Genomic DNA, 14,113 nt, shown 5'->3' on the forward strand with positions numbered 1-14,113 from the left:
ACGTGTGGAATAGCCTTTTTAAAGGCTATGCAAGTATGTGCTTAGTTAAAAATGACTTTTGCCAATGATAGAGCCCCTTTAAAAACCTGGCTTCCACCATACTATCAAGTCGGATATCAGGAAAAGGTTAATCAGATACATATGTTTAAAAATAAGTAAATTAAAAAATCTTTGGTCTTCCCAAGTCCAGAAGTTTCCAAACTATAAAAGTATTTATCCCATATAAGTATTTATCACCCCAAAAAGTAATTAAAGTGATTAAAATGTCATATGCACTCCATAGTTATACCATCCAAATCTACTGCTTAACCCAACAAAAGGAGAATCTACAAAGCTCCATATAATTAAGCAAAGTAATGATTTTTTTTTCCTCTGGCAATAAATCAGATTTTTATACTAGTGACCTATGCACAGAATAGTTCATCAGTATGGGAAGCTTTCAGGGTTTGGTGCCTGACCATACACAGATGATATGTCCTTTCAGCCTCCAGGTGGCGGAAGCTGCTAGTGGATAAGCACCATGGCAAAGCCGTGGTTCAAATGTGGCCATGTTATCTGAGAGGTTACTTTCACTACTTTCCCTTTCAAGACATTAATGGCTCTTACTTTGTATCCTCTGTGCCAAAATTACAGGAATCATTCAGTTGCCAGGACAGGACAAGCCTTCCTTCTGAAGGCTCACTGACCTGCCATCAGTTAGTTGCTGTTAAATCCTGCCTCATGGGGCCATACATTACCCTAAGTAGTACACTAAAAAAAATCCCTTACACAGTTCCATGAATGAAAATAAAAAAAAAAAAAAAGTATAATCAGAGTCAGAGACAAAAATAGTTTTTCGGTTTTTTTTAAGATTTGCATTTTTTTAAAGGTACTAAAACATAACAAAAACATTATAAACTTGATATAACTAAAATCATACTGGCCAGCTGAATAAAATGTGTAAATATGTTAAATTGATATATATTTTTTTTATCACAAAGTGAATGCTGAAAACACAAATCCTGGATGGAAAAAATGAAAAAAAAAAAAAAATTTCCAATTCCGTGCCATTAATATTTTCCAACTTTTCAAAACAATTTTTTTTTTTTTACTATGGTTAGGAATAGACACTGGAATAAACATGGCAAAATATGGTGCGAATTTGGCTCGATGTAGTGCATCATGGTCCATTTTGTTTAGGTTAAAACATTTTGACATGCTAGACATGGGTGTGTATTCTCAGAGAAAGGGCGCATGTCATGGCCTAAAATAGTGTCAAAATATTCTAGCGCAAAGTAAGCCAACTGAAAGGTGGCATAAATGTAGACTACTTCAGATGTATTATTCAGTGTCAGTCACTGTGATAAATCTGGTGCATTCTCAGATTGCTATCTATGTTTGCACAAGCTATTAGTAAATTTGGACCATTGTTTGGGATATAAACAGGAGTTGTTAGAAAGAAACAACCCAGTGGCGTAACTACTGCCATAGCAGCGGAGGCAGCTGCCACAGGGCCCGGGACATTGGGGGCCCGTGACAGCCGCTACCGCTGCTATCATTATACTCGGGGGTCTTTTCGGACCCCCGAGTATAATGATTGGTGGACCGGGAGAGGTAAGAAACATAAAAAACACTTACCTCTCCACGATCCTGTCAGGCCTCCTTCCTGACGTCTCTGACGTCACATGAACCCGGCCTGCGTCCCGGGTTATGTGACGTCCGATGTCATTGAACAAGGACAGCAGTGCAGAAGGCAGCGGAGAAGACCGCATAGGAGCCGGGGGAAAGGTAAGTAACAGTAGTTTTTTATGTTTTTATTCCCCCGGGTCTCCGATTATTATACTCTGGGGTCTGAAAAGACCTCAGAGTATAATAATTGTTTATGGGTGTCCACAGTGGGACATAGTACTGTGTGCAGGGGCCACTATGGGGGATAATACTGTGTGCAGGGGCCACTATGGGACATAGTACTGCGTGCAGGGGCCACTATGGGGGATAATACTGTTTGCAGGGGCCACTAAGGGACATAATACTGCATGCAGGGGTTACTATGGGACATAATACTGTGTGCAGGGGCCACTATGGGACATAATACTGTGTGTAGGGGCCACTAAGGGACATAATACTGTGTGCAGGGGCCACTATGGGGGATAATACTGTGTTAAGGGGCCACTATGGGGCATAATAAAACACGCAGAAATGCGTAGGAGGGGGTCGGTCGAGGTCTTCGGTGTCGGTCAAGGGGGTCATGTCAACAGTTCACCACGGGGCCCCGCCATTCCTAGTTACGCCACTGAAACAACCCCTAAATGGTGATGTGGATTAAAAACTAAAAACGTATGGGTTCAGAAAGGCAGGGAGTGAAAAGTTAAAATGCTTAAATAGAAACAGATTAAAGGTGCTATAGGGTTTTTATCAACTCTGCAACTACTACACAATGTCTGTATTGATAGATTTTTAGAAACATTTCACTAACAATCTGAGTTTCACTATACAATATATAATTAATATTATACGATGATGTATTATGTTTTACTTTTTTAATGTTGGATGTGCTTATATTGCAGATTCAGGAACTAGAGACTGAAAATACAGAATTAAAATATAAAGTACAAGATTTGGAAAACCAGTTAAGAATAAGTGACCTAACTTCCTCACCTGTAAGGAATACATCTTGCTTACTCTTAAATGTATACGTGTAGATACATTATATACATTTATTATATTTAGCAACTACAGTATACAGTAGTATAAAATTAATTTATGTTACGTAATTTCCAGTACCCAGAATGATTGATGTTTTCCTGTCAGTCATGGCACTGTTCATAGAGATGTATAGTTTCATTGTGGTCTTCAGTATGTTAGATATACAGCTTTGTCCTTCCCTATCTTTCCTCTTGGCAGCGCATATCCAGATATGTGTGTGACAAAATGGTTAGTTATTCAAGACATTATTGTTTTACAATATTGTATAGCAAATTTATATTCTGTATGTGTCTATGTTTGGTCACGCAGAGGTGGTATGAGAATTGCAGCTTTTCAAGTATTCTCGTGCCCTGGTGCACTATTGTATTTAATTGTTGTCTTGAGAAAGTGGAGTCCTTAATCAAATTGAAGCTCAGCCAAAGGTGCACACATCTACACTAATACTAATATTATGTTACAATACATTGCATCAATGTAAATACAGATATATATATATGTATAGATATATATTTTATTAAATGTAGATTGTGAGCCCCACATAGAGCTCACAACATACATTTTTTTCCCTATCAGTATGTCTTTTTTGGAATATGGGATAGAAATCCATGCAAACACGGGGAGAACATACAAACTCCTTCCAGATGGTTTTTTGCCCTTGGCGGGATTTGAACACCAGGACCCCAGCACTGCAAGGCTGCAGTGCCAATCACTGAGCCACCGTGTGGCCCCTTGTAAACACAGATATTGTACACATTTTGTTGGACAGTAAGGCCTGGTTCACATCTTTGTTTGGTTTTCCATTCGGGGGCCCTGGAACGGAAGAGCAAACGCAGATTTGAACCAGGATTACAAGACTATACAATGTAGGCTACTTAAGACGACATCAAATAAGAATAGAATTACAGCTGTGTCCACTATTAATCTACCTGTAATTTGCCTAAGGGCTTCAATTTATCATGTGACATTGTGACTTGATAACACAACTCTTTAAATACTGCAATTCACAAAACTGCCACTAGTTGGCCACACAGACACATATCGAATAGTTAGCTGATTATTTTTTGATAGCTTTTTACTTTGTGATCTTGCATCATAAAAGTCTGCTCATTGCATGACACACATATCTGCCCTACCAATATTGTATATTATACTAATTAAAACCTCCCTTGGTAGGAGGTGAAAAGTTTAATGTCACAAATGTTGGGGGTTTAGGGTAGAAGAAAGGTTCATATACTTTCATGATACATGTTGTTAGATAACTAAAATGGTACAATCTTATTCATCTGTATCTCTTTTCTTTGTGGCTGAGATGGAAATACCTACACCTAAGTTTTGACCCTTAGGGTGGGACACAGGGGAACACTGTTCTGTAACTCCCATAGAGTTGAAATGGAAGTGTGGAAACAGAATAGTATGTTTGCTTACACTGTTTCCATCAATGCTGTTGCAAAACTGTGCTATGTTGATTCCTTAGCTCTTATTGACCTCTATGGAAGTTGCTGAAACAGCGTGTGGCAGTAATGCTCAGCTGTTCCCAGAAAATTCTACACTAGATGTCTAGAATTAGTTAGGTACATATTGGTCAGGAACATAAGTAGCTTCATGTTGTGTATCAGGCGACCTGCATCCCTGTTTTATATTTTTAGTCTGTTCTGCCATGCAGGAGGCCTGCAGAAGACATGATTATGACACACAGCTTGCCTAAAAGTATACAGTAATTATGAGGCTAAATTATACTATTTCATAGTGGCTGCACTCTGCTAATCCTCTGCAGCCAGGAAGCAATGTTTAACATGATAAATGCTCAGCAAAATATACAAAAGATGAGTGGTTAGAGATGGGCGAACCTCTCCAAGATTCATTTCTTTTTGGGTTCTGATGGCTTGATCCCCAGATTTGTTTTGAGTCAAACAGGTTTGGTACAAACCACAACATAAATTGGTTTAAAACATAGTGTATAACACTGCCAGTGCTCCTAGTAACCTATCTAACCAATTTCTATCTCTTTAATGCAAGCATAGCCAAAATTATGTCACATGTATGTCTATGGAAAAAAGGATGGATACCTCAGTTGATACTGACTCCAAATTTAACCTTACTCTGCACTGCCACTCACTGTTACACATTTTAACATTTAAGATTCAAATAGTACCTTTGTTATCATGCTTACAGCACCTTATATAGTGTATATGACATCAGTACTGTAAGGGGGCCTTCACACTTGCGCCCATGTCCGCCCGCCGGGTCTCCGGCCTATTCCCCAAACAAACTGGATAAGGGATGGCTTCCCTGTCGGTCAGTTATACCTATTCATTTGAATGGGTCTTAAAAGCAAACCGCCGATGTCCGTATGCAGCCTCTCCGTGGGGAAACGTTTTTATTGAGCAGGCACAAAGTCGGACAGGCAGGAGTTTGTGTCCGGCCAAACAAATGGTTTCACCGCGGAGAGGTTGCGTACGGACACTGGCAGTTTGCTTTTAAGACCCATTCTAATGAATGGGTTTTAAAACTGGCTGTCGTAAAGCCGTCCCCTATTCAGGTTTTTTTTAAATGTAGAATGTGAGTCAATATCTAGCCAATATCTAAGCTAGGTTCCATTATCTAGGCTATAAAACTGTCAAGGTTTTTTTATGGTTAATACATAGTGGATGTATACATGATGCAACTCCTCTCTCTGTCCTTTTGTGTATAATTGTGCCTTTATATTCTCAAAATGTATGCATTATGGTCTTAGGATTATCATAAATGGAGATAGTTTCTTTCTAGTAGCTATGGTGGCCTGGGAGAGATATGTAAATAGCTTGATATTTTCTTGGTTCAGGAAGGTTGACCAGTTGTCTTGAAACTGACATCAGTTGTCTTTGATATAATAAAAGTGGATTTGCGCAATGAAGCTAAGCAGTATGACATCTGGGAAGTCCCTTGGTTTTGGTGGGCCTTGTGCATAATTCTATCACTGCATATCAGAGCAGTGGGGAAAAACCCTTTCAGTCTAAAGCCCCAAGTGGTGTAAACGCTGTGGCAAAAAAAGTGGTTTTATAGTCTCTACGAATCCCATCCTCAGATTGCAGAAAAATACCTGCTGCAGAAATGCTATGATTTCCAAAGCCATTGCTTTTTTTTGGAAATCACAGCAAGTCATTTATACCTTCCATATAGGTATAATTGTAGCAGAAAGTCCACAGGAGAAGTCTGTGGACTTTCTGTGAAAAGCGCTGCGGGAAAAACCGCAAAACGTTTCCACCGCAGTTTTTCCTGCAGCACTTTTTTGGCTGCAGCCAACTGTGGGGCCTTGGCCTTAAATAATTTCTGCAGAAATGGAGTTAGTTCCTTTGCTGAGACTGCTTTTGTCACTCCACAGAATTTGATATTGTTTTGTCTCTTTCTGTCCTCCATATTCACCAGTTTTAGGTAGTTGCAGTATAAGGGTATGTTCACACAGAGTTTTTTTGCAGCTGGATTTTGCGCGGAATCCGCCTCAAAATCCACCTGCAAAAATGGCTTCCATTGACTTCAGTGGGAGCTGCTAGCTTTTTTTTCCCTCTATCTAGTAACGGAAAAGAGAAGCGAGATGCCCTATCTTGCATCCATGGCTCGAGACACGCTCCTGTTTAGACTCATTCATTTGGGCCAAATCAAGAGGGTGATACTGTAACGGAATGCCAATGCTGAATCCCATTGCGGCTAGCCGTGCAGATTGTTCACAAGGCGGAAAGGTTTCTGTGACCTTTTCCTCCATGTGAACATACTCTAAAGGAGGAAACCTCTTGATGCCTTTCGCAGACCATACTTCTGGGCCAGTGCTTTTGTTGTGCAAAGAGAGGGAGGCTGGGAATCAGAGGAACTCTCAAGTATCACAGCAGTGTTGTTTTCCAGACATGAATCAAAATTCTGTGCTGCAGTAAGCCATGTGCCGTCACCTTTTTGGGGAGCCTTTTCCCCTTTTCTGATTATGATGTCTGATGGAACAGGAGTTCCCCTGCTTCAAATAGTAAAAAAAGCGCAGGTTTAGATGCTGTGAGGCGCTTTGTGCAGGTCATGAAGAAGGAACTTAGTTAAACAGCGTCCATCCAGCTCCCCCATTTTAAGCCAATTTAAATGAATTTATTTAATCCAAAATTAATTCTGGGACCGAAACATCCAAAATGAAATAATTCTTCTTGTTTTCTTAGAAACTTAAAATTATGTGTCAATAAGAATTAAGGATGTTAGGAAAAAAATTAAAAGCAGATTTCAATTTTGAACAAAAAGTACAAATGAGATAAGATTATTTACTTTGTTAAAATATATATATATATATATATATATATATATATATATATATATATATATATATATATATATATTTTGTAGACCAGTGTAACATGGAATATATCAGTCATGTAATGCTATATTTTCCTCTGCAGCTTCCATTGCAGAAGATAAGCCTTGCAGCATATAAGCAGTCCTGGCAAAAGCAACTGTTAAAGGTCCATTCACACGGAGGAAAATGATGAGGAATTTGGTGTGGAATTTTCCACGCTGGAAAAAAAGCCTCCCATTGACTTCAATGGGTGCCACTAGCTTTTTTCTCCACTAGTGGAAAATTCCACTAGTGGGAAAAAAAAGCTAGCAGAACCCATTGAAATCAATGGGAGGCTTTTTTTTTCAGCGTGGAAAATTCCACATCAAATTTCTCACCATTTTCCTCCGTGTGAATGGACCCTAAGGGTGATGGGAACAGGACTTGCATTGATCAGCTGATTACTTTAGCAACAAATAAACAGCTTAATGGTCCACTTTTCCATGACAGATAGAGCCTTAAACCTTATACACGTGTGCAGATCGCAAATGATTTTAACCTGATGAAGACCACAGAATAGGCACAAAACACACTGTCCAATAAAGTCTATTTGTTGGCGCTTTATGATGTATGAAATTTCGAAATCTCAAAATTCTGGGGATTAACAAAGCCATGGCTTACAAAGTCATTTTCGCTCCACTTGGGGATAATGGGAAATATGCCCTAGAGGGCAGCAAGCAGAGAGGCTTTTTGCCATTCTTATGAGTGCAGAGTATGAAATTAAGTCCTCGTGAGTGTTATACCCCGATTATACATTTAGGTTTCTTTGAAAACCTATAGGGAGTTACTTTCTAAAAGGTGGTGCTAGCAGTGAATTCCTCTTTTTTTTTTTTACCAATGATGTCTTATTTTGCATATTCCTCACCCAGAATTTTTATTGAAGAAGTCCCTGTACCATCTCTGACTAATGAGAGACATTACCCCTTCTGACCCATATCGAGAACACTCACACAACCAGACAGTACCCTTCTCTGCGTGATAAATTGCAAAAACCTCAAGACAGCAGTCTGTGAATGGGAATGCCGTCCTTTTGGAGGAGTTATACTGGCTTGGCTGTTATTCTCAGATTATGACCTTAGGTTTCTTTAAAATCAAATATTAAAAGAATAGAAAGCTAACTTCCAAAAGGTGGTGCTAGGAGCGAATTTCTCTTTTTCACCAATGATCTCATATGTCATCTAATGGTGTTTGTTTAGTCTAACTTTACACCACTTATCAGTTTGCTTAGTTTCCGAAAATATTTTATTTATATAGCGGTATCTATTGACACTGTATTTTTCTGGATACCCATAACTGTAGGACAGGAGTCTTTTGTTGTTGCTTCTTCCTTTCAATAGTCTAGGGTGTGCGTTGCTATAAGAATCCCCTCATACATTTGGGTCATATTTTAATAGATCTAAGGATGTTGTTTTACTACACAACATCAGTATTTTATACTACTAAAATAAAGGTTAAGTTTTAGTTATAGGGACTTTTCTGTGAATTTCCGAAAATATTTTGGCACAAAAATTTGGCACAATTTGGATGTAATGTCTATCTTACAGTTTAGTATAAGTCTCATTCCCTTTTCAAAACTCCCCACTCACATCTAAAACACATAGAAAACAGAGATGAGCGAACACTGTTCGGATCAGCCGTTCCGAACAGCACGCTCCCATAGAAATGAATGGAAGCACCTGGCACGGTGACCGGCCGCCGGCAAAGTGTACGTACCAGCTGCTTCCATTCATTTCTATTGGAGCTTGCTGTTCGGAACGGCTGATCCGAACAGTGTTCGCTCATCTCTAATAGAAAATAAAGTATAAAGCACGTACATAACTTTTATGGCACAAATTTATCCAGATTTCTAATGCTTATTTAACATCTTTGCCTGTTAGGGCCTCTGTGGTTGCAGGAGGTGTGTTCAGTTGTAATCATATACACCTGTTGTTACAGCACAACTGAGGATCCGTTGCTGTGTGTCCAGCCAATGCTTTTGTTCCTTTGTCTACTAGGGAGTTATTTTACTGCTTTTGATTGACATTCCTCCTGACCAATCAAGTCTTGGGGCGAATTCCTTTAAATATATTTTAATGCCACTATGTTTCTTATCCCTGGTTTTTCTTGTGACTACTCTCTTGGATTCCGACTCTGTACCTCGCTACTTGACTGGTTCCAATCCCTTGGATAGCTGACCTCCCATTTGTTGTTGATCATCTTGTATGTGTCTGTGTTATTGCTTTTATCATAGGAAGGGACCGACAACCAGTTGTCGCCTACCACCTAGGGTAGGTGAGGCAATTAGGCAGGGATTGGGGACGAGTTCAGTCTTAGGACTCACTGTCTTGTCGTTCAATTCCTTGCACATTTCACAGCAGCTACTGGGAAATTGCTTATTTAGCAACATCTTATTTATTTTTTCTGACCCCTATGGTGTCTGTATTGAAGCATTAAGCCTTACGGAAAAAAAATAATAAAATGTGTTACTTGACAAAAGTACATATTTGGAAATGTACTGCAAATGTGTTAATTGTCACATTTCTTCAGATTTAGGGGTGAGTTTTGCTAACATCTCTATTTAGAATTTGTCTTAAGTGTTTTAGGTTTCCCTAAACTGTTTCTCAAAAATGTAATTTTAATTAAAGACAATACTGCAGCTCGAAAAAATAACCAGCCTGTTCCCAGAAATTATTTGTGGTTTTAGTGATGTTTTCCGAGCATTGCTAAAACATGCCAAAGCTATGCCGTCAACCCTGTATAGCTGGGAAACTTGAATTCTACAATGACACAACAGTGGTCTGCTTTTATCTCTTGTTACTAGGAGTACATGACTATGAACATTACTAAAAGAGATGGATTTTCTGAGTAAAAAAAATCTGCTTTCCACATGTCATGATGAAACTCAGCATATGCTTAATGTGGTTAATTAACGCAACCATTATACTCTGGTTTCTCTTCAGACCGAATAAATCTTTCGCCTTTTACTAAAGATTTCCGTGGAGAGGAACAATTATGAGTTTCTTATAATTTTTTGATGCCTGGCGCTCGCTGGGCTCAACAAAAAAAAAAAAAAAAAAAAATTAACGCAACCATTGTCTTCACTACTTTAGGCGCAGAAGATTAAATGTTATGAACTTAAAGTTATACTAACATATCTGTTGCACTTTACTATATAACTATATTAAGTGTCAGACATTAAGACTGTATCCACACAGCATTGTATCAACGTATTGTGGAGTATAAAGTGCTTGTGTACATAGTTAATGAACATATTACCAAAGAGAATAAGGACCCAATTACATTTGTGGTTTCAAAACAATAGGAGTACTCCTGTATTTTATTCCAATATTTTGTGGTACTTTGTGCTCACAGAATTAAGACTTGCATGTCTTCAATTTTTTTCTGCTTGTAAAATAATATGGTTCTGATAATTCTTATCCACATGTGACATATGGGGTCTATCAGTAGGAATGATAGTTTATTACAAAAAACTGGAAATTTATTGACATTTTTATGAAGATAGAAACAGAATAGAGGCATGAACTATCAATGTTCAGGCATTCATCTTAAAGGTGTCAGATTAAAGGTCCTAGACGTCTCTGTGTCATCCATATGTGTTTCCCCATATGTGTGTCTGGCGTTTATTTATGGATGTGGCTATTTATAGGTACCGTACCTATAAACAACTGGCTATTTATACTTACTAGAGATGAGTGAACACCGTTCGGTCCAATATCAGGCCGTTCGAGGTATTCGATTACAATCGAATACAAGGCCGCAAACGCAGTAAAAATTTGTATCCCCTCCCACCTTCCCTGGCGCATTTTTAGCATCAATAACTGTGCAGGGGAGGTGGGACAGGAACTGCGACAATGGAGGCAGTACATTTTGAATATAAAGAAGAAGAAAAAAAACTGGGCACTCACCAACAGGAGGATACAGTAAAACCTTACAACTTTATTTTAAAAAATCCATTAAAAGTATACACGGGAGGAGGCACGCCTGAGAAGAGGGAGTGACAGCCGTTTCGTGCTGTTTTAGCACTTTTTCAAGCTTGAAAAGTGCTAAAACAGCACAAAACGGCTGTCGCTCCCTCTTCTCAGGCGTGCCTCCTCCCGGGTATACTTTTAATGGATTTTTTAAAATAAAGTTGTAAGGTTTTACCGTATCCTCCTGTTGGTGAGTGCCTAGTTTTTTTCTTCTTCTTTATATTCAATATGGACTATGTTTTTTACTGAGAGCACCACCAAAGGATTACTCAATAGTATATTTCCCCTATCCTAACTTGCTACTTCAAATCTGCATTAAGTAGTGCCACCTCACTCTTTCTTTATACTGGAGGCAGTACATTGGCTGCCGAAATCAGGTGACCTCCAATTTAGACAAATGGTGGATTTAACATTCGATTAATTTGGGACTGTGAACTATGTGACTGTGAGACAGGGACAGATCTACAGACAGGGTTAGCTAGGGATTACCTTTATTTAGGGGGGAATGTTACTCACCCAGCTCTTGGGGCTCTATCTTGTTGGGATCCCTGTCAGCTTGCGATATGCGCAAGCTGACTTTTTCCCTTAGGAATGCATTGACAAGTGTTGATTGGCCAGTGTAGGAGGAGTAGCTGGAGGGATGGTTGGCAGTAGCGCAGAGCTGTGTGTGTGACAGGAGGAGTAGCTGGAGGGATGGTTGGCAGTAGCGCAGAGCTGTGTGTGTGACAGGAGGAGTAGCTGGAGGGATGGTTGGCAGTAGCACAGAGCAGGTGTGTGTGTGACAGGAGGAGTAGCTGGAAGGATGGTTGGCAGTAGATCAGAGCTGTGTGTGTGACAGGAGGAGTAGCTGGAGGGATGGTTGGCAGTAGCGCAGAGCTGTGTGTGACAGGAGGGGTAGCTGGAGGGATGGTTGGCAGTAGAGCAGAGCTGTGTGTGTGACAGGAGGAGTAGCTGGAGGGATGGTTGGCGGTAGCGCAGGGCTGTGTGTGTGACAGGAGGAGTAGCTGGAGGGATGGTTGGCAGTAGCACAGAGCTGTGTGTGTGACAGGAGGAGTAGCTGGAGGGATGGTTGGCAGTAGCGCAGAGCTGTGTGTGTGACAGGAGGAGTAGCTGGAGGGATGGTTGGCAGTAGCGCAGAGCTGTGTGTGTGACAGGAGGAGTAGCTGGATGGATGGTTGGCAGTAGCGCAGGGCTGTGTGTGTGACAGGAGGAGCAGCTGGAGGGATGGTTGGCAGTAGCGCAGAGCTGTGTGTGTGACAGGAGGAGTAGCTGGAGGGATGGTGGGAAGTAGCGCAGACCTGTGTGTGTGACAGGAGGAGTAGCTGGAGGGATGGTTGGCAGTAGCGCAGAGCTGTGTGTGTGTGACAGGAGGAGTAGCTGAAGGGATGGTTGGCAGTAGCGCAGGGCTGTGTGTGTTATAGGCACGGTACTACCTATAGATAGCCAGTAGTTTAAAGGTATGTATGGTACCTAAAAATAGCCAGTTGTTATGATTGTTATACAGTCATGGCCAAAAGTTTTGAGAATGACACAAATCTTATATTTTCACATGATCTGCTGCCCTCTGGTTTTTATGTGTGTTTGTCAGATGTTTTTATCACATACAGAAATATAATTGCAATCATATTATAAGTAACAAAAGCTTATATTGACAGTTAGAATGAGTTAATGCAGCAAGTCAATATTTGCAGTGTTGACCCTTGTTCTTCAGGACCTCTGCAATTCTCCCTGGCATGCTCTCAATCAACTTCTGGACCAAATCCTGACTGATAGTAGTCCATTCTTGCACAATCAATGCTTGCATTTTGTCAGAATTTGTAAGTTTTTGTTTGTCCACCCGTCTCTTGATGATTGACCACAAGTTCTCAATGGGATTAAGATCTGGGGAGTTTCCAGGCCATTGACCCAAAATCTCTATGTTTTGTTCCCTGAGCCATTTAGTTATCACCTTTGCTTTATGGCAAGGTGCTCCATCATACTGGAAAAGGCATTGTTGATCGCCAAACTGCTCTTGGACAGTTGGGAGAAGTTGATGTTGGAGGACATTCTGGTACCATTCTTTATTCATGGCTGTGTTTTTAGGCAAGACTGTGAGAGAGCCGATTCCCTTGGCTGAGAAGCAACCCCACACATGAATGGTTTCAGGATGCTTTACAGTTGGCATGAGACAAGACTGGTGGTAGCGCTCACCTCGTCTTCTCCGAATAAGCTGTTTTCCAGATGTCCCAAACAATCGAAAAGGGGATTCATCAGAGAAAATGACTTTACCCCAGTCCTCAGCAGTCCACTCCCTGTACCTTTTGCAGAATATCAGTCTGTCCCTGATGTTTTTTCTGGAGAGAAGTGGCTTCTTTGCTGCCCTCCTTGAGACCAGGCCTTGCTCCAAGAGTCTTCGCCTCACAGTGCGTGCAGATGCACTCACACCTGCCTGCTGCCATTCCTGAGCAAGCTCTGCACTGCTGGTAGCCCGATCCCACAGCTGAAACACTTTTAAGAGACAGTCCTGGTGCTTGCTGGTCTTTCTTGGGCGCCCTGGAGCCTTTTTGCCAACAATGGAACCTTTCTCCTTGAAGTTCTTGATGATGCGATAGATTGTTGACTGAGGTGCAATCTTCCTAGCTGCGATACTCTTCCCTGTTAGGCCATTTTTGTGCAGTGCAATGATGACTGCACGTGTTTCTTTAGAGATAACCATGGTTAACAGAAGAGAAACAATGATGCCAAGCACCAGCCTCCTTTTAAAGTGTCCAGTGGTGTCATTCTTACTTAATCATGACAGATTGATCTCCAGCCCTGTCCTCATCAACACCCACACCTGTGTTAATGGAGCAATCACTGAAACTATGTTAGCTGGTCCTTTTAAGGCAGGGATGCAATGATGTTGAAATGTGTTTTGAGGGATAAAGTTAACTTTCTAGGCAAATATTGACTTTGCAAGTAATTGCTGTTAAGCTGATCACTCTTTATAACATTCTGGAGTATATGCAAATTGCCATTAGGAAAACTGAAGCAGTAGACTTTGTAAAAATTAATATTTGTATCATTCTCAAAACTTTTGGCCATGACTGTAGAGTGGATGGATGTCCGCAATGTGAGGAAGTGGGGGAAATGCGAGGAA

The 14,113-nt window shown here is 40.5% G+C and overlaps 1 protein-coding gene and 1 non-coding gene across 4 annotated transcripts in view; both read left to right on the forward strand.

Moving 5' to 3' along the window:
* Window positions 1-14,113, forward strand: part of GULP1 (GULP PTB domain containing engulfment adaptor 1) — a 421,329-nt gene that overhangs the window by 351,980 nt on the left and 55,236 nt on the right. For all 3 annotated transcript variants that reach the window (XM_075284853.1, XM_075284855.1, XM_075284854.1), the window contains one exon: window positions 2,547-2,639. In XM_075284853.1, the coding sequence (XP_075140954.1) occupies window positions 2,547-2,639 (93 nt within the window). The remainder of the gene's footprint in view (window positions 1-2,546; window positions 2,640-14,113) is intronic.
* Window positions 9,947-10,061, forward strand: LOC142217755 (U5 spliceosomal RNA). Its single transcript, XR_012717401.1, has one exon. It is a non-coding gene; the product is annotated as a U5 spliceosomal RNA (small nuclear RNA).

The sequence above is a fragment of the Leptodactylus fuscus genome, chromosome 8 (assembly GCF_031893055.1).
Source record: "Leptodactylus fuscus isolate aLepFus1 chromosome 8, aLepFus1.hap2, whole genome shotgun sequence".
In the NCBI taxonomy this organism is placed as follows: Eukaryota; Metazoa; Chordata; class Amphibia; order Anura; family Leptodactylidae; genus Leptodactylus; species Leptodactylus fuscus.